The 24,179-nt window shown below is 42.3% G+C and overlaps 3 protein-coding genes across 8 annotated transcripts in view; 1 reads left to right on the top strand and 2 right to left on the bottom strand.

Moving 5' to 3' along the window:
• The first annotated feature begins 4 nt into the window (after positions 1-4).
• On the top strand, positions 5-20,180 carry GLOD4 (glyoxalase domain containing 4). 6 transcript variants are annotated; one of them, XM_082707210.1, is made up of 10 exons: positions 14-165; positions 662-771; positions 2,049-2,087; positions 2,784-2,904; positions 7,243-7,387; positions 11,718-11,854; positions 12,652-12,738; positions 13,010-13,123; positions 13,216-13,302; positions 14,213-14,918. In XM_082707210.1, exons 1-10 carry the CDS (start codon positions 76-78, stop codon positions 14,231-14,233), a joined length of 951 nt encoding a protein of 316 aa, XP_082563336.1. In that variant the 5' UTR covers positions 14-75; the 3' UTR covers positions 14,234-14,918. The 6 variants fall into 6 exon arrangements, with proteins under 6 accessions (XP_082563337.1, XP_082563339.1, XP_082563336.1 ...); XM_082707209.1 differs by lacking the exon at positions 14,213-14,918 and adding an exon at positions 19,472-20,180 and having other exon boundaries at positions 15-165; XM_082707211.1 differs by lacking the exons at positions 662-771; positions 2,049-2,087; positions 14,213-14,918 and adding exons at positions 1,965-2,014; positions 19,472-20,180 and having other exon boundaries at positions 5-165.
• On the bottom strand, positions 19,839-23,851 carry LOC309851667 (diazepam-binding inhibitor-like 5; the record flags this gene model as incomplete). The annotated part of the gene is made up of 1 exon (XM_082707286.1): positions 19,839-23,851. The coding sequence occupies one exon, from the start codon at positions 23,849-23,851 to the stop codon at positions 23,588-23,590; it is 264 nt and encodes an 87-aa protein (XP_082563412.1). The 3' UTR covers positions 19,839-23,587.
• Positions 23,831-24,179, bottom strand: part of TLCD3A (TLC domain containing 3A) — a 16,111-nt gene continuing 15,762 nt past the window's right edge. Inside the window, exon 5 of the mRNA XM_082707244.1 lies at positions 23,831-23,908. Coding sequence (XP_082563370.1) covers positions 23,885-23,908 — 24 coding nt within the window. The 3' untranslated portion in view covers positions 23,831-23,884. The remainder of the gene's footprint in view (positions 23,909-24,179) is intronic.

The following is a 24,179-nucleotide window of genomic DNA, read 5'->3' as shown; positions in this document are numbered from 1 at the left end:
GTGACGTCACGACCCGTCTGCGCATCTGCGGGCGGGCAGGCTTCTAGTTCTGCCGGATGTGTGCCGCTGGTGGCTATGGCTACTCGTCGAGCTTTGCACTTCGTCTTCAAAGTGGGAAACCGCTTCCAGACCGCGCGTTTCTTTCGCGATGTCCTGGGGATGAAGGTGCAGACGGGGCCGAGAGGGGCTGGGGCGCGAGGGTGGGTGGCCGGGGCCGCTGCGCCCCACTGGCCCAGGAAAGGGACAGTTGGGTGTGTCTTGAATCTCCAATGGCGCCCAGGTGTCCGACCTTAGCCCTGGTCTCCCCATTAGCCCTGTCGGGTTTTCACCTTCAGGAAGCGTTGTATGTTGCTGGTTGGGTTGGTGATCTTGGAAGGGGTCTTTATAAGTCGCCGACTGTGTCCCCACACACGTTTGTTTCATTTGAGTTCATTCACAAATATTGAGGCTCTGCCCTCGTGGACTTTCCAGTCTAGTGGGAAAGACAATAAACAGTAATATAATACTCTCCCAATGAACAATAACCCAATCTCTTCCGGTTTGAAGCCTTTCGGCTAAGATAATCTGCCTGTTTAGAGCTCTGCTTTTCTCAGGCCTGCTTTGAATGGTCTCTTACGAGTATTCAGTCTCCGGGTGAATGCTCCGGCCCTCCTCTCAACAGTCCAGATCTAAGTGTGAAGTCAGAATCCATTGTCTCCAACACCCGGAAGCGGCCCCTCCAGCCATGATCAGCTGCGATTCTGCAGGGATCACCTGGGTGGCAAATGCAGGTGGAAGCTCTTGGGGAGCTCCCGATAAACCAGGGCTTTAGAGGTGTAAGAGTGCAATTTCATATAGAGAGTGCAGAAGATGTAGAGGGCAAGGGAGTTACCCGAATTCATCAGACATTTAAAACCTATTGTCTGTCCTTCGTGGTCCTGTGTTGGTAACAGCTTTGGTGGCAAAGATGAAAATGACCTTAGTGTCCTCAATTGAAGCTTCTGGCTTAGGATAGGGGTGGAGATGACAGTTTGGTTTGTACTTAGCTAACAGTAATGGAAGTGAAAACCTCATAAGTGATGAAAAACCACAGAACTCTCCCTTAATATGTTTCCTCATTGATTAAAGGGTTGTTGTGAAGATTAAACACTGAATATCTGATACATCATATGTATTATATAAGTAGTAGCTACTAGTATTAAAAACTACAGGAAAGATTTAACTTCAGCTTGGGTCATCAGGAAATAATTCATGGACTTCTTGCATTTGAGTTGATCTATAAAAATAGGCAGGATTTCTACAAAGATAAGAGGGAGGAGTATACTGGAAAAACTGAAAGAACCCATGCAAAGATAAGGTTTGTTTGGGAAACACCACTAGTTTTCTGTGCCTTCAGCTTAGATTTCTTAGTTGAAGTTGAGATGGGATATCAGGACAAATAGGTTGGGACTACTTCTGATAGTATCTTGAATACTGAGGTATTTGGATTTTATGGCACAGTAAGTAGGGAGCTTTCTTACATTTTAGAACAGGGTAATGTTGTGATGAGAGCTGTGCATGAGGGACGTAATTTTATGGTGGTATTAAGGAAAGATCAGTAAAGATGATTTTTAATAGTCTAGGAGAGAATTGATAGGAACTTGAACTGGAGCCATAGCTGTGGGAATCAAAAAGGAGAATAGAAACTTAAGACATTGAGAGGCTACTGTGTGTGGGGTTCTGTGTCCAGTGGTGTAATAAGTTATCTATTCTCACAACACATGGGGAGACTCAGGCCCTAAGCAACATTCTCAGGCAACGTTCTCAATCTCAGACAACTATTGAGTGACAGCCAGGATTCCAAATCAGAATTCTCTAATGCTGGAGGCCATCCTTTGGTTTTCTGGGTGGTAGTGAAGGTTTTAACTTCACAGTGCTGCTTCCAAATCTAGGTAGATTTCACAATGTTGTTTATCTGATTCTTGGTATTCTAATTTCCTTATCAGATTCTGCGGCATGAGGAATTTGAAGAGGGCTGCAAAGCTGCCTGTAATGGGTATGACACCTTGTTTCTTAAAATCTCCTTTATGCTCTGAATACCCTTGGAGAACAGAAGAAAGTTGTTTGAGGTGAGTTTAAGGCAGTAGAATAAATTCAGAAATCAATAAATTAATGTGGCAGCTCTAAAAAAACACAAGTAAGTGTATCCTCTAAATGAATCATTGTATTTTTTTTTTTAAGATTTTATTTATTTATTTGACAGAGGGAGAGAGAGAGTACAAGTAGGGGGAGCAGCAGGGACAGGGAGAAGCAGACTTCCCCTGAGCAGGGAGCCCAGCATGGGCCTTGATCCCAGGACCCTGGGATCATGACCTGAGCTGAAGGCAGATGCTTAACTGATTGAGCCACCCAGTGGCCCTAAATGAAGCAATGTCTTACTGAGTGTCTTAGCTTAGTAGCCATAGCAAAATGGAAAATTCCAAGGCCTAATGAGAATTGCATGCTTGTTGAGAGATATGCAAAAATATAAAGGTCCGGTTGGAGAAGTATCTTTATAGGAGTATGTCCCCTGCTTTAAAGAAAAGGTAGACAAATCTTTCCCTCAAGTAAGTGCCAGACAGGTGGATCTTTGGAGCCTCTGGTGGTGGGGCCCAAGAGCACTGTCCAAAGCTGCTTTTAGCAACAGCTGAGAGGTCATTGCATCCTTACAGGTACTTAGAGGACCAGAGGGGACTGCCCACTGTTCTGTCCCGAGAGTTCCTGAGGGGAGGCCTGATGCAGATTTTGTCTGTATTCACTGGATTCATTTACTTTCATCTTTCTAGGCCTTATGATGGGAAGTGGAGTAAGACAATGGTGGGATTTGGACCTGAGGATGATCATTTTGTTGCAGAACTGACCTACAATTATGGCGTTGGACACTACAAGCTTGGCAATGACTTCATGGTAAATGGCATTTTGTTTGAGCAGATTTTGGCTGTGCCTTTATTGAGGTCCCTGATACAACTTTAAGTATGATAACTGCTCAGTTGATGGCTTTTGAGTGCAGATTAGTGCTTGTGTGCCAGTCTCAGAGCTGCTTTGGGAGAAAATGTGTTTTTCCAGTGTTCAGTAGGAGGCAGACTCGAGATTTAGAGACAGCTTTGACAGAGACAAGACTCTGTTGAACCTTGAGAGATAGAAGGACCGGAGTCATTGTTCTGCTTAAGCAGGTCCTGGTCATCAAACAGAGAAGTATTTTCTTTCTAATGAACCATTAGGATCGGGCTCTGCTATTATGGCAGTGCTAGTCAGAGAAAAACAGGAGAAGCTTTTCAGGAGAAAGAGAGAGAAGCATTGCATATACTGCATTTATTGCTTCATTCATGCAAGAGTTCAAGTCACTGTGTATCTAATAATAGTTACAGGATCTGCCTCTTATTGAGCAGCTACTATGTGCTACATAGAATGCCACTGGGTCCAAGTACACAGTGAGATAGAAGTAACCAGTTTTCTCTCGGGATCTGCCAAGCAAATCTACCTCATGCTAGATGTTATTTTGGTCAGTTGATTCTGTTATCACTCTTAACTCATGTTAAAATAATAATGACATTTAAATGGAATTTTTATGACTCAAATATCTATAAAAGTGTTTTATAAATGAAAAGGATAGTTCAGATTTAACATAATTAGTGTCTGTTTTTCTTTTTCTCATTCTTCATGTCTTTACTCATTTATTTATTTTTATTAGGGAGAGAGAGTTTTTGGGTTTTTTTTTTTAAGATTTTATTTATTTATTTGACAGATCACAGGCAGAGAGGCCGGCAGAGAGAGAGGGGGAAGCAGGCTCCCCCTTGAGCAGAGAACCAGATGTGGGGCTCCATCCCAGGACTGTGAGATCATGATCTGAGCCAAAGGCAGAGGCTTTAACCTACTGAGCCACCCAGGCACCCCGAGAGAGAGTCTGAAGCAGGTTCCACACCCAGCTCAGAGCCTAATGAGGGGCTTGATCTCACAACTGTGAGATCATGACCTGAGCTCAATTCAAGAGTCAGATGCTTAACTGACTGAGGCACCCAGGTAGCCCAAATTTATTCATTTTACAGATATTTATTGTGACTTACTATATTATTTATATTTATATTTATATTTACTATACTTATATTTAGTTATATATAAGTACATATATATTTACTATATTTATGTTTATTGTGACTTACCTGGTTAGGTCCTGGGGTTACAGCAGAGTGAAGCATGTTCCCTCGCCTAAGGGGCTTCCTGTCAGGTGGGGGAAACAAGGAAAGATTGATGAGTGCGATTAGTGCCAAGATTGGAATAGGCATAGGTGGATGTATGTGGACAAAGATGAGGCTGGAGAAATAAGCTGGGGCCATCAGACTAGGGCATTTACACTTTATTCTAAAAACAGGGTGAAGCCATTTTTGAAGTAGGGGAACGACACAGTATATGTGGTAGGCAAGAATTCACCTGGCTGGAGCATGGGTTTTGGGTTTGAAGAAAGCAAAACTGGAAGCGAGGAAACTAGCTCAAAGGGTAGTACAGCAAAGTACTCAAAGCTCCTTAACTCACGCAGTAGTGGGAGATGGAGAGACCTGGGTGGATTTGAGAGATGTTTAGGAAGTAAAGTTAATAGGATTTAGTGATTTTTCTTGTTTCTTCTTATCTTTTCCTTACTCTCCAAATCTAAGTCAGGGAGAGGAAGGAAGAGCAAAAGCATCTTGGCACCATCATCATGTCACCAGCTCAAGTCAGATGTTGAATGATGGTGCCGCTGGGGTTAGAGGTCATGTAGGTGGAGAACAGCGGGGCTGCTCCACTGTGGGTCTTTTTAAGAGACTCTGGTAATAAAATATCCCTAATAAAAGGAAACTCTGGGCTCCTCAGTTCATGGAACAAAAAGAAAAACAGGTTACATAGAACTCCCATTTATATAAAGAATTCCCATACATTAAAAAGAAGAGGATCCAGGGGCACCTGGGTGGCCTACTTGCTTAGTGTCCAACTCCTGATTTTGGCTCCTGATCTTGGGGTCATGAGATTGAGCCCTACTTCCAACTCTGCTCAGCTGGGAGTCGGCTTGAGATTCTCTCCCTCTTCCTCTATCCTTCCTCCCTCTCTGTCTGTCTCTCTCTCAAATAAATCTTTAAAAACAAATGATCAACAACTTAATTTTTTTTAAGGGGCAAAAACTGAACAGACAGCCATAGAAATGTCTCTCAGACATTGAAAAAGATGTTCAACTGCCAAGGTGCCATTTGTCACCAATCAAATTGACAAAAAACAAGAAGTGTGATAGCACACCGTGTTAAAAAGGGTGTTAGCCGGGGCTCCTGGGTGGCTCAGTGGGTTAAAGCCTCTGCCTTCAGCTCAGGTTATGATCTCAGGGTTCTGGGATCGAGCCCCGCATCGGGCTCTCTGCTCAGCAGGGAGCCTGCTTCCTCCTCTCTCCCTCTTTGCCTGCCTCTCTGCCTATTTGTGATCTCTCTCTCTCTGTCAAATAAATAAATAAAATCTTTAAAAAAAAAAAAAGGGGGTGTTAGCCAACTGCCACTCTCATACATTACTTTTATAAGGGCATATATTACTACAGCTTCAGTTTGGTGGTATCAAAACAATGCTTTTGACCTTTGTCCTTGCAGTTTCACACCTAGGAATTTAGTTTACATGTATGTTAACAGCTGTGTGAAATGAACTGTATTAAATTATTTATGGTGGTATTTATTCATACAACAAGTATTTATTGAATGCCTGCTATGTACCAGGCATGGTTCCAGGAAGTTTGGATAACCAGTAAACAAAATGGGAAAAAATCTATGTCTTGTAGGGGAGGGAATCAGGGCCTGACAGACAATATATAATAAATAGAAAATAAATCATGCTATGTTGTTTTAAAGGTGATCATTGTTACTGGAAAAGAACAGCAGAGGAAGGGAGATGGGGAGTATGGGACGGATGACTGGTTTTAATTCTAAGGAGGGTGTTGAGGGTGGGTATCAGGGAGGAGGGGACATTTGTGGAAAAGCTCATGTGAGAGAAGAGAGTTAGTTAGCCATGTGGATATTGCAGGGGAGAGCAATCCAGATAGAACAGGCTATTCAAAAGCCCTCAGAAAGCACTTGGCGTGTTCCCAAAAAATGCAAGGAGGCCAGGTTGGCTGTAATAGACTGAACAAGGGGAAAGTGGGAGGAGATGGGGTCAGAAACGATGGGATCAGGTTGTGTTGGGCCTTTCAGGCCATTAGAAGCCATCCCTGAGTGAAACTGTGAGCTATCAAGGGTGTTAAGCAGGGGAAATACAATCAGGGTTGCTGTCTTGAGAGTAGAGTATGCATCAGAAAATTTACTTTGCCTACAGAGTGGGTGATGGATTGACAACTCAGGGAAAGAGAGGCTGTTATGATAATCCCAGTTAGAACTGCAGCTGGTCTTATCAGAAGGCATAGTGTACATTTTTAGATATTGTGATTAAATTTTAAGTAATACCCAGATAGTTGGTTTAAATTTTTTTATTTTTTTAAGATTTTATTTATTTATTTGAGAGAACAAGTGGGGGGAGGGGCAGAAGGAGAAGCTGACTCCCTGAGGAGCAGAGGACCCAACATGGGACTCGAATTCAGGACCCTGGGATCGTGACCTGAGCTGAAGGCAGACACTTAACCGACTGAACCACCCAGGCACCCAAATTTTTTTGTTTAAAAAGCAAAAATAGGGGCTCCTGGGTGGCTCAGTGGGTTAAAGCCTCTGCTTTCGGCTCAGCTCATGATCCCAGGGTCCTGGGATCAAGTCCCGAATTGAGGCCTGCTTCTCTTCCTCTCCCTCTCTGCCTGCCTCTCTGCCTACTTGTGATCTCTGTCTGTCAAATAAATAAATTAAAATCTTAAATAAATAAATAAATAAAAACCTCTCAAGTAGGTAGCTGGCAGGCCAAGGTAAAATCAAGATTTCTCTGACTAGATCTTTAAAATTAAAAGAAAGTATCTTTGGTATTAAAATGGTCAAACTTCTTAGGGCGCCTGGGTGGCTCAGTCACTTAAGTGTCTACCTTTCCCTCAGGTCATGACCCAGGGTTCTGGGATGGAGCCCCAGGTTAAGGAGCCTGCTTCTTCCTTTCCCTCTGCTGTTCCCCTTGCTTGTGCTTGCTCTCTGTCTCTCAAATAAATAAATAAAATCTTTTTAAAAATCACTAGAAGAAAATTTTGAATGCCAATTAAATCTTAGGTGACATGATGGTTTTGCCTCATTATCTTGCTCTAGAAAAGATCTGTAATACTGTTTTTTGTCATAGGGTATCACACTCGCTTCTAGCCAGGCTGTCAGCAATGCCAGGAAGCTGGAGTGGCCACTCAATGAAGTTACAGAAGGTGTTTTTGAAATCAAGGCCCCAGGAGGATATAAGTTCTATTTGCAGAATCACAACCCACCTCAGTCAGGTAATTATACTGGGACTAATAAAAGCCCTCTGTGTAACACCATCTTTGATGAAAGGAGAGAGGAATCAGATCTCTTTCTCCTATGGAGTTTCTATATTGACATGATATCTATCCTAAGCAAATGTTTCTTATTCTTTGAGGAATCTTTTTTTTTTTTTTTTTTTCCTTAGAGAGTGAGTGAGAGAGAGCACACAGCCGGAGAACAGTAGGGGGAGAAGCAGGCTCACTGCCAAATAAGGAGCCCAGTGCAGGACTTGATCCCAGGACCCTGGGATCATGACCCGAGCTGAAAGCAGAGGCTTAACCAACTGTGCCACCCAGACATCCCTGGAGAGGGAGAATCTTAAACAGGCTCCACACCCAGTGTCAAACCCTATGTGGGGTTCGATCTTACTGCCCTGACATCATGATCTAAGATGAAATTTAAAAAATCTGACACTTAAACAGCTGAGCCACCCAGGCATCCTGAGAGATCATATTTTCATATTAGAGCTTTAGTGCATAATCCTAGGGGACCTGTTGTTTTGTTTTGTTTTGTTTTTTAAGATTTTATTTATTTATTTGACAGATCACAAGTAGGCAGAGAGAGAGGAGGAAGCAGGCTCCTCGCTGAGCGGAGATCCTGATGCAGGGCTCATTCCCAGGATCCTGGGATCACGACCCGAGCTGAAGGCAGAGGCTTTAACCCACTGAGCCACCCAGGCGCCCTGATCTAACTGGTTCTGATTCTGTTCTGTTGGGAGTATATCTGTTTCAGCTGTAACAGAAAACCGATCTCAGACTAGCATGGACGATAAGAAAATAGCTGACAGAGCAGGTTTCTATAGGTTAGCTGATTCAGCAGCTCAACAATGGCATCAAGAATCTAACTTTTCTCTCTCTCTCCATCCTCTTGTCTGTAGGGGTGTACTTCTAGAGCCGGTTCCCTTGTGGTTGTTGGGTGGCTGCCAGTAGCAGCTGGGGCTACCTGCTTCCACATTCTCATATGGCAGGAGAGACTGACTTCCTGTTGCTTTTATTAAGAGCAGAGCAAAACTCTTCTGGAAGTTTCCTGCAGACTTCCTGGTCAGATTTGATTCACAGTCCTGCTCTGAATAAATCATTGCTAAGGCAGATAGGTTTTATCCTTAGACCGGTTGGTCTTCTCTTTCCCACTGAGGTCAGTTTCACAAACCACAGTGCTGGCGCTAGGTGAGTGAGGGCAGAAGGGAAGTGAGGGGCCCAGCACGGTGACTGCCATGTGGAAAGAAACTTTGCACAACATGTTTCGTTTACTGAAGAACCATCCTCATCCCATGTGTAATCCCTGCACCTTCTGCTCTCTGCTCTGCCAAAAGAAAAACAATAGCAGAGAAAGGTACCAGTGAATAGCAAAGGCAGTTCTGCCTGCCATTTCAGTGCATGGGCACACTTCCTTAAGTGGACCTGAGATGGGACACATATATTCTCTTCCTTCCACTGGTCTGCCTCAGTGCCCAAATGCCCCTTGTACTGAGTCTGATTGTGTGTGCAGTGCTACATGCTTTTCATCTGGAGCTCAGCAAAGGAAATAACGATCTTTTCCAGTGTGGGAGGTTACTGTAGGACTTGCTGGCAGATGGTCACATTTTATAAGCCATGCGAAAGAGTCTGTTATTTATTTTGTGGACAGTGAAAGATTTTTTTATTAACATATAATGTATCGTTAGCCCCAGGGGTACAGATCTGTGAATCGCCAGGTTTACACACTTCACAGCACTCACCATAGCACATACCCTCCCCAGTGTCCATAACAAACCACCCTCTCCCTACCCCTCCTAACCCCGGCAACCCTAAGTGTGTTTTGCGAGATTAAGAGTCTTTTATGATTTGTTTCCCTCCCAATCCCATCTTGTTTCATTTATTCTTTTCCTACCCCTAAACCTCCCCCACCACATTGCATCTCCTCTTCCTCATATCAGGGAGATCATATGATAGCTGTCTTTCTCGGATTGACTTATTTCGCTAAGCATAATACCCTCTAGTTCCATCCATGTCGTTGCAAATGGCAAGATTTCATTTCTTTTGAAGGCTGCATAGTATTCCAGTGTGTGTGTTTGTGTGTGTGTGTGTGTATCAAATCTTTATCCATTCATCTGTTGATGGACATCTAGGTTCTTTCCATAGTTTGGCTATTGTGGACTTTGTCTCTATAAACATTCGGGTGCATGTGCCCTTTCGGATCACTACATTTGTATCTTTAAGGTAAACACCCAGTAGTGCAATTGCTGGGCTGTAGGGTAGCTCTATTTTCAACTTTTTGAGGAACCTCCATGCTGTTTCCAGAGTGGTTGCACCAGCTTGCATTCCCACCAACAGTGTAGGAGGGCTCCCCTTTCTTTGCATTTTATTTATTTATTTGACAGAGAAATCACAAGTAGGAAGAGAGGCAGGCAGAGAGAGAGGGGGAAGCAGGCTCCCTGCTGAGTAGGGAGCCCAATGCGGGGCTCAATCCCAGGACCCTGAGATCATGTCCTGAGCCGAAGGCAGAGGCTTAACCCACTGAGCCACCTAGGCGCCCATAAATAAATAGAATCTTAAAAAAAATAAAAATAAATTTTTAAAGATCCCTAAAAATGGAGAGCCCCACAATCCCAAGATGTTTTTGTCCTTTGAAATGATAATACCTTTGTGGCATTAATTTCCATTTGGTAATCGAGTCAGATCTATCAGTCTAGCTGGTGTCCAGTCTTCCTTTTACTCACTGGGTCCTCGGTAGTCTCACCCACTTGTTACCATTCCTGTCCTTCATCCTTCAGGGACTCAGCTGGCTGGAATTTGTTGATTTCTCAGTGAACAGGGAAAAGGAACAGTCTGGAAGACAGAGGTATCTGTGAGAAACACTTCGCGTTTGTCATGGTATTGCTGTCCTAGCAAATGGGGCTGAGGCAGTGAAAACCAAAGAAGAATATACCGAATTTTTCATACTCAGAGCAGCTCTTCAGAAGGTCACCTTACAATATAAAAACTTCCAATGATGTCAGATGTTTTAGTATAACTTTTATCTGTTTTGCAAAAATAGATTTTTTTCCCTAGGCAGATAAGCCAAGAAGAAGAAAGAAGAAAACAGTACTCACATAGCCAGATAATCACTGTTAACATTTTAGAGAGTATTTTTCCAGTCGTTTATCCAAAAAAAATCTAACTATATATCATATGTTCCATTGTAACAATTCCATTATTATTACCGTTATTACTTGGTGGGAAGATTAAACCGTTGTCTAAATGTTGGATATTTGTGTTGTCCCTATGTTTCATTGTTATGAGCAGCACTGTAAAGATGTCTTTGTCCTGAAAGGCCTTCATACATTTGCAATTAATTCTTTAATTGGTAATAATAGGATTGCTCTTTGAAAAGCTGTTTACATTTTTTAGGCTTTGGGTACATTCTGTCAAATTGTTGCCCAGAAGTATTCTAGTTTGCCCTCTGCCAGTATTATATGATTGTGATTTTTTTCCCCCTGCCCTATCACAGTTAACACTGTAACTTTTAAAATTATTTGCCAATGAAATAACAAAATGTTTTAATTCTAATTTCTTTGGTTATTTGTGAGGTTGAATTTTTTGTATATGTTCATTGACCATTCCACTTCATTCTTTGTGGAATACCACTTTGTGCTTTTTACCTATTTTTTTTTCTAGGATGTTCATCTTTTTCCTAGTAATGTTTGAAGATTATTTAAATATTAAGGACTTCTTATCATATATGTTCCAAAAATGTTTACTACTTTGTCATTTATTCTTTGATTATAATTTTTTTCATTTCTTTTTCTTTCTTTTCTTTTTTTTTTTTTTTTTTTTTTTGGTGGTTATTGCCTAGGAATTTTCCATTTCATGCAATTAACCTAGTGTATTTTTTCCTTCATGGCTTTTCTATCTCTGGTGTCAGGTTTTTTTTAAAAAAACTTTTTCCATCCCCAAGCTGTAGCAGTAATGACCTATTTTTAGTATTTTCATGGTTTCATTCTTTAAACTTAATCCTTAAGCCTAAAATCCCTTTCTTATCATAAACTAAGTTCCTGTGGCACCTGGGTACTCAATTAGGTAAGTGTCTGCCTTCTGCTCCGGTCATAATCCTGGGGTCCTGGGATTGAGCCCTACATAGGACTCCCTGCTCCACAGGAAGCCTGCTTCTCCCTCTCCGTCTGCTGCCCCTGCTTGTGCGCATACTCTCTCTTCCTCTTTCTCTGTCAAATAAATAAAATTTTCAGAAAAAAATGTACTAAGTTCTTATATATACCCAAGCTTGATTTAGTCTTTCTTCGATTCCATTGCACTGATCTATAAATTGCTATTGTTTATTACTCTCCAGATCCTATATTAAAAGTAACTCTAGCAGTGTCTGATCTTAAGAAGTCCTTGAACTACTGGTCTAATCTACTGGGAATGAAAATTTATGAAAAAAATGAGGAGACGCAAAGGGCTTTGCTGGGCTATGCTGATAACCAGGTGAGTGATCTTGGAGAGAAGTAATCTGTTACTTTGAGTTTAGCTTATAAACGAGGTTATATGAAGGTTATTCTCAAGAGCTTTTTCACAGTGATTCAATATTTACAGAGATAAACAGAAAGAAAAAAATAGAAATTGCTGATAACCTCATCACCCAGATATTACCTTTGTTTATATTTGGGGATATAGCCTTTCAGAAGTGGAATTGCTGAGTCAGAACAGAGGGAGATAACATCTAGTACTATAATGATAATCTATTTTATCTTTTTTTTTTTTTTTAAATAACTTAGCATCTGAACATGATTTAGTCCTTTAGTCCTTGCACTCTGACCCAGCACATCTACTCAAAGGAATTTATTTCAAAGCCGTACTCACCATTCATGTGGGCAAAGAAATGTGTAAAAGGTTATCTGTTCCAGCATTGAAATAGCAAAAGATAAGAAATAACCTCAATGTCCTGTGCATTAGAGGTATAGTTCAATATTTTTTGGTTTATCCATAGAATGGATTACTGTGCAGCTATCAGAAAGAATAGGGTGAGTTGTTATGTGCCAGCGGAGTAACATTGGATAAAAACAAGGGAAGAAAAAAATGTGTAAATGATGCTACTGTTTATATTTAAAAAAAAAAAATCTGTGCATGCCATGTGTCTAGCAGGACACACAGGAAGCCTCTGGGAGAAAGTAGAAGGGAAAGATAGTTTTTACTTTATTCCTTTAATACTGTTTGATTTTTTTTTTCTTTTAACCACATAACCTGTTCCAAAAAACTAGACCCACTTTCTTTCTTCTTTTCAGTGTAAGCTGGAGCTGCAGGGTATCAAGGGTAGAGTTGATCATGCAGCAGCTTTTGGAAGAATTGCCTTTTCTTGCCCCGAGAAAGAGGTAATGTTTGTTCCTGGATCTTTCGTGTAAGTTCTGGGACTAGCCAGTTGAATCAGCTAAGAACCTCAACCCTCCCTTCTTCAGGTTCGTTCCAGTTATGGCTTGGTATCAAGTTCACCAGTTGTCTCAAGAGTGGCTGTGATAATAAAATCAAACAAGTGGTGCCTGGGTTCTCTCTGATTGATCTGATATTCCCCTAGGGCTGATGAGGACCATAGTGTGGGAGTGGTACATGACCCCATGCTCGCTTTCCCACTTTATTTTCCTCCAGTTACCGGACTTAGAAGACTTGATGAAAAGAGAGAACCAGAAGATTCTGACTCCCCTGGTGAGTCTGGATACGCCAGGGAAGGCAACGGTACAAGTGGTCATTCTGGCTGACCCTGTAAGTATTATTACTCAAGAAAGGGATGGGCTGCACCAGGGGTTTCTTCAAGGTATCTTTTTGCCAGATTTCTTTTCTCGTTATTGGTGTAGGATGGACATGAAATTTGCTTTGTGGGAGATGAAGCATTTCGAAAACTTTCTAAGATGGATCCAGAGGGAGGCAAATTGTTGGATGACGTGAGTCTCATTTCTGACTTTGTATCCCCATAGGCCTACAGCGGATCGTGTTAAGTGTGTGGGGGAAAGGCTGAAGCAGGAGGGTCCAGTGCTGTGTCCTTTTGGCAGTAGGGTGCCATTTGAGCCAGGAACATGTGTCTGCATTGCTACCCTTATGACTCTTCTTTTAAAAAAAGATTTTATTTTTAAGTGGGGCACCTGAGTGGCTCAGTCGGTGTGACATTCTATCTTCAGCTCAAGTCATGATTCCAGAGTCCTTGGATTGAACCCCACATGGGGCTCCCTGCTCAGCGGGGAGCCTGCTTCTCCTTTTTCCCTCTGCCTGATACTCCCCCTACTTGTGCGCTGTGTCTTTCTGTTAAATAAATAAATAAAATCTTAAAAAAAAGATTTTACGGAGACCTGGGTGGCTCAGTCGTTGAGCATCTGCCTCGCCTCAGATCATGATCCCAGCATCCTGGAATCGAGCCCTTCGTTGGGCTCCCTGCTGGATGGGAAGCCTCTTCTCCCTCTCCCACTCTCCCTGCTTGTATTTCTTCTCTCTCTGTGTCTCTCTCTGTCACAAAATAAAAAAAATTTTTTTAAAGATTTTTATTTATTTATTTGACAGAGATCACAAGTAGGCAGAGAGGCAAGCGGGGTGGAGGGGAAGCTGAGCAGAGAGCCCAACATAGGGCTTGATCCCAGGACCCTGAGATCATGACCTGAGCCAAAGGCAGAGGCTTAACCCAATAAGCCACCCAGTTGCCCCTAAAAAAAAAAAAAAAAAAAAAAAAAAAATTTATTAATAAGTAATCTCTATACTCAACATGGGGCTTGAACACACAGTTCCAAGATCAAGAGTCACATGCTCTACCGCTTGAGCCAGCCAGGCGCCCCTAAAATATTTTGGTTTTTTTTTTTTTTTAAGGAATCTCTACACCCAGCATAGGGCTCGAACTCAAGACTCCAACATTAAGAGTTGCACACTCTACTGACCAAGCCAGCCAGGCACCTCAGCACCCATATGACTCTTAACTGGGTATAGCATTCATGCCTTTGCGCTTGCTCACGCTGCCTGGGGAACCACTCCTGCCCCATGCATCATGATTTTGCTCAACGAGGGGAAAGGCCTGGATACTCCCCGCCCTGCTTCTTTAGCTTTCTTGGTCCTCTCATCTCCAGTGTAGAGTGGCAGTCCCTTCGTTTCTAATGAATCGTCCTGGTCAGCATGCAGACGAGGTTTCATGCCTTCCATCTTTTAAAAGTCTTTTGCCCCATATCCCTTCTCCACAGTTCTTTTTTAAAAAGTCTGCCTACACTTTGTTTCTGCTTCTTACCTCCCCTTCACACCTGAATCTGTTCTGCACTGGCTGCTGTCACTTGGGGGAACGCTCCTGTTGAAATCACCAGTGACTTCATCTTGCCAAGTCCAGCAACGACTTTTCTATCCTCATCAAACTCCGTCTTGAATCAACATCCAAAGCCATCATTGTACCCCAGCTTCTAGCACATACCTGGTGTGTAGTAGGAACTTAGGAATGCTCTGTTGATGATTCAGGGAATGAATCACTGGCTCTTCACTTACTATCTGTGTGGCTGACTCTAAGTAATTTACTTAAATTCTCTGAACTTCAGTTTTGGTGGTTTTGTTTTATTTTGTTTTAAGTAATCTCTGTGCTTGACATGGAGCGTGAGCTCACAACCCCAAGATCAAGAGTCACATGCTTTACCAACTGAGCCAGCCAAGATCCCTTAGGCTTTAGTTTTCTTACCTGCAAATTTGAGAAAAAGATATGTACCTCATAGGATGGTTGTATGGTTTACAGAGCATGGCAAACTGCTGACATAATAGACATTCAATTTAATTAAAACAGGAAACAAAATATATAGCATTAATAAATTTTATCATAAAGGAAAATAGAATCCTGGACAACCTCCCAGTTGGCACATTTGTTAGACTTTTTCCTCCTTGCTTTTTCATATCACTGACTAACTTCCTCCTCTTTCAAGTTCTCTTCTTTTGTCTTAGAGATCCTGACATTTTCATATCTCCCTGACAGCTTCTCTGACACAAGCATATCTTTCTGTCTCATTCCGGAACAATTTACCCACAGTCCCACTCTAGCTGTCTTTTACTCTCATTCTACATTTTTCCTCTTCTCTGAGTAGAAGTTACCTACTACTCTGGTTACTTCTTCTCTGAGCTGCAACCATCATCCATTCTCTGACTTCCTAATTTCTAGTTCCTACTCCTCCCTAAGCTCTAAACAAGTATTTTTTTGTTGTTACTGAGGTAAGGTGTACACGAAATACAAATGAACAGAAATTTAGTGTTCTATCTGATGAGTTTTGACAGCTAAATATTCTCATACAACCACTGTTCAAAATATAGAGCATTTTCATCATTGTAGAAAGTTCTTCCATGCCCGTTTCCAGCTAATTCTCGCCACTGCCTCCCAGAAGTAAGTATTGTACTGATTGTCACATTATTTTTGTCTTTGGACTTCATATAAATGAAATCATTCAGTAGGTATTCTTTTGTGCCTGGCTTCTGTCACCCAGCATAACATTTTTGAGATTCTTCTATGTAATTACACACATCAGAGTTCTTTTTTTTCTTCTTCTTTTTTTATTGCTAAGTGGTATTCAGTTTTATAAATATAACAATTTGCTTATCCATTCTTCTGATGGTGGATATTTGAGTTGTTTCCAGATTTTATTTCCACAATAAGGAAGACTGCTGTGAACATTCTTGTGTAAATCTTATAGACATGTTTCATTTCCCTTAGGTAATAATTAGGAGTGGAATTGCTTTTACTTTATGAAAAACTGCCTAATAGTTGTCCAAAGTAATTGGCCCATTTTACTCTCCTGTCAGCCATGTATGTGTCTGAGAGTTCCACGTGTTCCATATCCTCATCAGCATTTGTGTTTTTCTGGGTTTTTGTGTTAGCTGTCCTAGAATGTGTTAAATGGCTTCTCATCGTGGTTTTAATTTGCATTTCCCTGATAAATTGCTGATGTTCAGCACCGTTGCGTATGCTTATTGGCTATTTGCACACCTTCCTTTACGAATTCTATGTTCAAGTCTTTTGTCCATTTCTTTCTTTTTTTTTTATTTATTTGACAGACAAAGATCACAAGTAGGCAGATAGGCAGGCAGAGAGAGAGGGGAGGAAGTAGGCTCCCGGCGGAGCAAAGAGCCCGATGCGGGGCTCGATCCCAGGACCCTGGGATCATGACCTGAGCCGAAGGCAGAGGCTTTAACCCACTGAGCCACCCAGGCGCCCCATCCATTTCTTTCTATAATAGATTTTATTTATAATATTTGGTGATTAAAAATTCCAAAAATACACAGGAGAGTACAACAGATTTCTGTGTGACTGTCACTAATCAACACTGCCATAATTTTTCATTATTCCTTCCCACCCCACATTTTTTTTGGCTAGGGAATTCTTTCCCCACCCCACCCCCAAGATTTTTTGATTATTCGTTTGAGAGAGAAAAAGCATGAGCAGGGCGAGAGGCAGAGGGAGAGGGAGCAGCAGACTCCCTGCTGGGCCACGTGGGGGCTCAATCCCAAGACCTTGGGATCATGACCTGAGCCAAAGGCAATGCTTAATCATCTGAGCCACCCAGGCGCCCCTTTTTTGCTAGGGAATTCTAAGGCAAATCTTAGACACTGTGTTGTTTCAACCCTAAGTACTTAAGTATTTTATACATTTTGGGTTTTTTTTAAGATTTACTTGAGAGAGAGTGCTTGCCTGCATGTGCACATGAACTGGGGAGGGGCAAAGGGAGAGGGAGAAGCAGACTTCCCACCAGGCAGGGAGCCTTATGTGGAGCTCGATCCTAGGACTCTGCGAAGATTAAACAGTTTTTGAAGTGACTGGATTTATGCTTTAGGAAGCTGATGCTGTCGGGATGGATGGCAAATGAAGGCAGATGCTTAACTGACTGAGCCACCCAGGCACTCCAGTATTTTATACATTTTTAAATTATTTAAAAGAAGTAAAAGTCAAGGAAATTTCTTATGTACCATATTGATATTAGCACAATTTTAAAAATCAGCAGTATATCCTTAATGTCACTTAAAATCCAGTTTTATGGGACGCCTGGGTGGCTCAGTTGGTTAAGCAGCTGCCTTCGGCTCGGGTCATGATCCCAGCGTCCTGGGATCGAGTCCCACATCGGGCTCCTTGCTCGGCAGGGAGTCTGCTTCTCCCTCTGCCTCTGCCTGCCATTCTGTCTGCCTGTGTTCGCTCTCTCCCTCTCTCTCTCTCTGACAAATAAATTAAAAAAAAAAAAAAATCTTTAAAAAAAAAATCCAGTTTTATTAAAATTTCCCTAATTAGGGGCGCCTAGGTAGCTCAGTTGTTAAACATCTGCTTTTGGCTTGGGTCATGATCCCAGGGTCCTGGGATCGAGCCCCACATCAGGCTCCCTGCTCCATGGGAGGCCTGCCTCTCCCTCTCCCAGTCCCCCTGCTTGTGTTCCCTCCCTGCGTCTCTCTCTGTCAAATAAATAAATAAAATCTTTAAAAAAATAAAATTTCCCGGGCGCCTGGGTGGCTCAGTGGGTTAAGCCGCTGCATTCGGCTCAGGTCATGATCTCAGGGTCCTGGGATCGAGTCCCGCATCGGGCTCTCTGCTCAGCAGGGAGCCTGCTTCCCTCTCTCTCTCTCTCTCTGCCTGCCTCTCCATCTACTTGTGATTTCTCTCTGTCAAATAAATAAATAAAATTTAAAAAAAATAAAATAAAATAAAATTTCCCTAATTAATGAAAAATGATTTTATATAGTTGGTTTTCCCTATGCATTTTTTAAGTAGTTTTAATACAATTGGGCTATATCAATACAGAACGATTTATATGAGCCATTGAGACTCATGACAAACTACTTAGAAGACACACCTCTGATCTATTTTACATTTTAGCTGTTCTAGTCTGTAATCTCTATGAATGTATTTTCATACTACGTGACTGCTCACACGATTTTATTCTCCTGGAATGTCCCTCATTTAAATATTTGCTTATTTTTTAAGGCCCATTCAAATCAATTTCTTAAAAAAATTGGTTATTTATCTTGTTGGTTGGAGTTCTGGTTGTGAGTCATTTTTTAAGTATCTACAAATGCAAGTACTTTTCCCAGTCTATGGCTTACCAGTTTCTTTTCTTTTCTTTTTTTTTTTTTAAAGATTTTATTTATTTAGTCAGAGAGAGCGAGAGTGAGCACAGGCAGACAGAGTGGCAGGCAGAGTCAGAGGGAGAAGCAGGCTCCCCGCAGAGCAAGGAGCCCGATGTGGGACTCGATCCCAGGACGCCGGGATCATGACCTGAGCCGAAGGCAGCTGCTTAACCAACTGAGCCACCCAGGTGTCCCACCAGTTTATTTTCTTAACAGAGTTTTTTGAGGGCGCCTGGGTGGCTTAGTTGGCTAAGTGTCTGCCTTCGGCCCAGGTTATGATGCCAGCGTTCTGGGATCGAGTTCCGCATCAGGCTTCCTGCTCAGCAGGAAGCCTGCTTCTCCCTCTGCCCTACCCCCCAACTCATGCTTTCTCACTCTTCTCGCGTGCACGCTCTCTCTCTCTCACAAAAGTGAATAAAATATTTTCAAAAAAAAAATCTGCAGACACTTGCTCAATACTTACATCCTGTCAAATTAAACATATACTCTATGCTGAATGAATGCTTTTTTTTTTTTAAGATTTATCTGCGAGAGTGAGAACGTGAGCTGGGGGGAGAGGGAGCAAGAACTAAAGCAGACTCCACGCTCAGTGCAGAGCCTGACATGGGGCTGGATCCTGTAACCCAGAGATCATGACCTGAGCTGAAACCAAGAGTTGGACACTCAACCCACTGAGCCACCCAGGTGCCCCCTGAATGAGCACTTTTTTTTTTTTTTTTAAGATTTTATTTATTTGACAGACAGAGATCACAAGTAGGCAGAGAGGCAGGCAGAGAGAAAGGGGGAAGGAGGCTCCCCACTGAGTATAGAGCCTGATTCGGAGCTCAATCCCAGGGGCCTGGGACCATGACCTGAGCCGAAGGTAGAGGCTTAACCCACTGAGCCACCCAGGTGCCCCAAATGAGCACTTTTTGTTAATGACTACAGGCAGTGCAATGAGGTACAAAGTGGACTGTATTGTTTTATGGGCTTAAATCTATATTCCGATTCTCTTTTCTGCAGGCAATGGCGGCAGATAAAAGTGATGAATGGTTTGCTAGACACAAGAAACCAAAGGCTTCGGGGTAACAGAGGACATGATGTGGAACAAGCATTTGTGATTCCTGTCTGGCACCTGCAAGGCGTGATGTGTCCATGCATGATAAAGACCCTCACACCTTGCTTGTTTCCTGTACCAGCAAGGAGGCTGGGGTGGTAAAAATCTGTGTGTCTTAATCTTTGAAAGCGCTAAGATATATTTTAGAAATAAAATCCTATAGTCTATCCAGTTAGAGGAGAACTGTTGCTGTGATCAGCACTGTTCTTGGAATGGCACATTCTTTGTGTAACTCTATTAGATTAGTCATAAATTATTTTTTAGATTGGGCAGCTATGTGGGACACTACCTGTGGTTGGAGGTGGAGGGAATTTTGATAAGCTTATAGCAGGACTACTGGCACCATGCTGTTCTAACGCCTTCTTCTGGCAGGCCCTTGACACTCAAAAATATTAAAGAGGGGCGCCTGGGTGGCTCAGTGGGTTAAAGCTTCTGCCTTCAGCTCGGGTCCTGATCCCAGGGTACTGGGATCAAGCCCCAAGTTGGGCTCTCTGCTCTGTGGGGAGCCTGCTCCCCACTCCTTGCCTGCTTCTCTGCCTACTTGTGATCTCTCTCCTCTGTGAAATAAAAAATCTTAAAAAAATTTTTTTTAATTAAAAAAATATATTAAAGAAATTTTGTTCTTGAATCAAGAGATTTGACCAACACCCCACACATTCTTTGCTTTGAAATTCTGAGCAGCCAGAGAAAACAGATGGAAGGAGCTAATGTGCTATGTTGCTACATGCCTGGCTTCATGCTATTTTCCTTATATAACTTTTTTAAATCTTTGGAAGAATTTCGACTTTTTAAATATGGGTTAGATTTCTTAAATATGGATTAGATTATTTCTTCAGCCTGAAAAAAATTTTTTTCAGTGATTTTTTTTTTTTAAGATTTCATTTACTTATTTGATAGAGATCACAAGTCAGCAGAGAGGCAGGCAGATAGAGGGGGAAGCAGGCTCCCTGCTGAGCAGAGAGCCCAATGTGGGGCAACCAGGACCCAGAGATCATAACCTGAGCCGAAGGCAGAGGCTTAACCCACTGAGCCACCTAGGCGCCCCTTTTTAATGATTTCTTGTAGTTTTCTATTTGGTTCCAAAGAAGAAATAAATTTTAATCATTGGAAATAGAATTACATTGGCCATATTTATTATAAATGGTTTTTAGGGCACCTGGGTGGCTCAGTGGGTTAAAGCTTCTGCCTTTGGCTCAGGTCATGATCCCAGGGTTCTGGGATCGAGCCCCGAATTGGGCTCTCTGCTCGGTGGGGAGCCTGCTTCCTCCTCTCTCCCTGCCTTCCTCTCTGACTACTTGTCATCTCTGCCTATCAAATAAATAAGTCTTAAAAAAAAAATGGTTTTTGAAAGTATACTTCTTGAATCACGTTGTTACACCAGCTTCTGAGAGTCTGTTTAAAATGGTAGTGGCCAGGTTCAGATTTTAGGCAAGAAGTTGAGGAGATTGAAAAGGATTGACTCAGAGGTTACCAGTTCCAGAATAATATATATGAAATCACCTGTGATGTTCTGTGCTGCCAGGAAATTTCAGGGTTTCAGCTCACCTTCTGTTAGGGTAATCTTACCTTCACCGAGAGAAAAAAATCTTTTTCCAGCTCCATGGCACTTTCAACTTAAACTGTCTTGAGACAGAGTTTCAAAGCAAACCAAGTTATATATGTACCTTCTCTAGACCATTGGTTCACTTTTTCTACACAGGGAAATTATTGTATGGATTTTGAATAACACCTCTGAGGATGGTATGCTCTATTAGAAAACAAGGTTATAAGATGGTTTTGCCCAAGCTGGCGTTTTAAAACAGATGAAGTTGGAAAGTTCTTTGGCTTCTCTAGAATTGTGTTTTCATAACAGTTATTTTGGGGTTTTTTTGCCTTGAGGGTTGAGGAGTTCTGGCATATTAAGTTTAAATTCAAATTTTCCTTGGGTTTAAATCCAGAGAAATTTTAGAATGGCTGGGTTGCAAGCGCTCCCCGAGCCTACCCAGAGAGTTAGTATGAAATCCATATTTGCTTGACATCTTGGTAGAATTAGCAAAGCTGTGGACATTCACAGCTCCTTTATGGGACTTTCTGCCCATCTCACCTGTCACATGCAGTTGCCATTGTGGTTTAGCAGTTTTTAGGAGGGTTCCAATTTGTCCACTGAAATTTATGGTGAGAGTTCATGGGTAGTTTCAGTTTGGTCTTAGATTTCTTATCTTTCTGGGAAGTCAATAGGAAATTTACTCTGGTCTTAATGATCAATAACAACGAAAAAATAATCTTGTTTTGTTGTTGTTTTTGGATTTTATTTATTTTTAGAGGGCCAAGATGGGGGCAGAGGGAGAGAGAAACTAACCAGATTCCACACGGATCCTGGAGCCCAATGTGGGGCTCGATTTCATGACCCTGAGATCATGACCTGAGTGGAAACCAAGAGTCGGTTGTAACTAACTGAGCCACCTAGGCGCCCCAAGAAATACTCTTCCCTCAGATTTCTATAACAGAGTCAGTAATACAAAAATCAAAAATGAAAAAGATATACATTGAAAAGTCTTGCTCCTACCAATTTCTTTCCCCTTGCCTCATTAAGCAGACAAATACATTTTCTCCCTTTTCCCCACAAAATTCAGCATACTGTACACACACCTGCAGTGCCTCAGTTAACACCGTATTTTGGAGCAAGATGTTCCATTATTATTTTTACTAGTAATTCACACTTCTTGTGAATCGGGGCCTTAAAGCATCAAAATGTGCTTGTAATATCCTCCAAAAGGAGAGAGGACAACACAGCTGTTGTACAACAAAGTGGCTCTTGCCCAACCTAAAATAGTTCTTCAGTCACTGTGACATCCTGGGGATACTTTATTCTCACGTCATGTACTTAGTCTATATCAACTTCTTGCAAAGACATGAACAGAAGATCCTGAAAATACATGGTGAGATTTGGTTTCCTTTGTCCTCTGAAATCTTTATGGTTGTTGCTTCTGTTGTTTAATGGCCCTTCTGGAACTAGAACTGAGCTGATGTCTTAATCTATGAAAATAGTTTTTGAGGAAAAGTGTTGGGAAGGCCCATGCCACGGCAGAGCTTTTTCTCTGATATGCCGTTAATGATATCACATAGCTTCCTCCATATCCCAGGGCACTTACTGTGCATCGATGCCGCTGTGATAATTGGCACTAAGGAGTGGAAGGTGAGCAGAGACACTTTGGCCGTTGCCAAAAGGGGTGTGTTTGGCTCTTGTCAAGGGGTGTGTTGTGCTTCTAAAACAAACTCATTTCCATGTATTGTCCCATAGACATCCCCAAGCAGAAACCAGGGTTAGCTACAAACTAATTCCAAGAAAACTTTGGTTGCATGGCCTCCAATGAGGCTTTTCAAGACTGAGATTTTGAAACCATCTGATCTGTTGTTTCTAGTCAGCTGTGTTGTTATGCATCAATTTCTTCACTTGACTCCCTCAAAATATTAACTCCATCAGGCCTGCGTTCCAGTAGGGGCTTTTGGTAGTAGGATTTGACTTTAGCTTTTTGGAAACCAAAGCCCTTTTCCCCTCACTAATGTTGGGTTAGTAGTGAACGGACAACCCCTGAAGAGATAAGAGGCCTTGGCCTCCTCTCCTTCTTTCCCCTTTCCTGGGAGGCCAAGCCTTTGGAGAATGGTCTTTTGACCTCAGATCTTGAGGCATTTCATAGCATGATTCTTCCCCCAACTTCTCTCCTCCTGCCAAACATTTGCATATACTCTGGGATAGGAAGTCTGGGAACTCTTCTTTAAAATCATAAAGCCAGTTGTGATGGAACTTTCCCTAGAGCAGAGCTGCTTTTTATATATTGTGGACACCTCAGGACTCTCAGTTACTTTTAATCATCTTTCCAACAACAGTCACTCACACTCAAGCAGTTTAAGAGATTTATTGATGTTTCTCAGCTATGGTGGTTATGGTTTCTGGGTGTGTCAGCCATGGGTCTTTTAAGAAGCCCTTTTCCCTACCGGAGGAACCCTGCTACTTCATTCTGTTTCACACCTTAACCACTTTCTTAACCAGTGTCCTTTTTCTTTAGTTCTTCCACTTTGGCAACATAGATCCTCATGGCATCCATCTTGGACATCCCTCTGTTCTCGTTCCATGCCTCCCACTTGGCCTTGGCTTTCACATCTGTAGCAGGTGGGGAAGGAATGTTGCAATCGCCCTGGGTGGCCTGTTTGTAGAAGCTGTACACCATCAGTTTCTCCTGATCACTCACAGGTCCCTTCAACTGCTTAATAGCAGCACAGGCCAGCTCAAACTCCACTTGGCACATTGGAGGAGGGGAAGCCCGGCCCCTATGCCCTCTCTAGGTGATAGCTGGTGCTAGAAGCTGGAGGATGGAGAGTTAGAAACACTAGAGGTTAGTGATTAGGTCTGGGAAGAAGGGAAAGGGAGCACAGGAGACATGGTACTGTGTGAGAACATAGGAAATTCGTGTGTGTGTGCTCTCAGAACTGGGGGCTATTGGATTGGATCTCCCCCACCTTTGCTCTCGCTAGCAAAGTTTATTTTCTGGGGAGGGCGGCCAGTAACACTTTAAAGGCGCCAACAATTCCAGAAAATTAAGGATACTGTGTTGCCGTGAGAAAAGTGCGCTGGGG

Source organism: Mustela nivalis, assembly GCF_964662115.1.
Source record: "Mustela nivalis genome assembly, chromosome: 17".
NCBI classification, from domain to species: Eukaryota; Metazoa; Chordata; class Mammalia; order Carnivora; family Mustelidae; genus Mustela; species Mustela nivalis.
The sequence above is the reverse complement of the archived record's forward strand: the minus strand, read 5'-3'. Positions and strand labels throughout refer to the sequence as shown.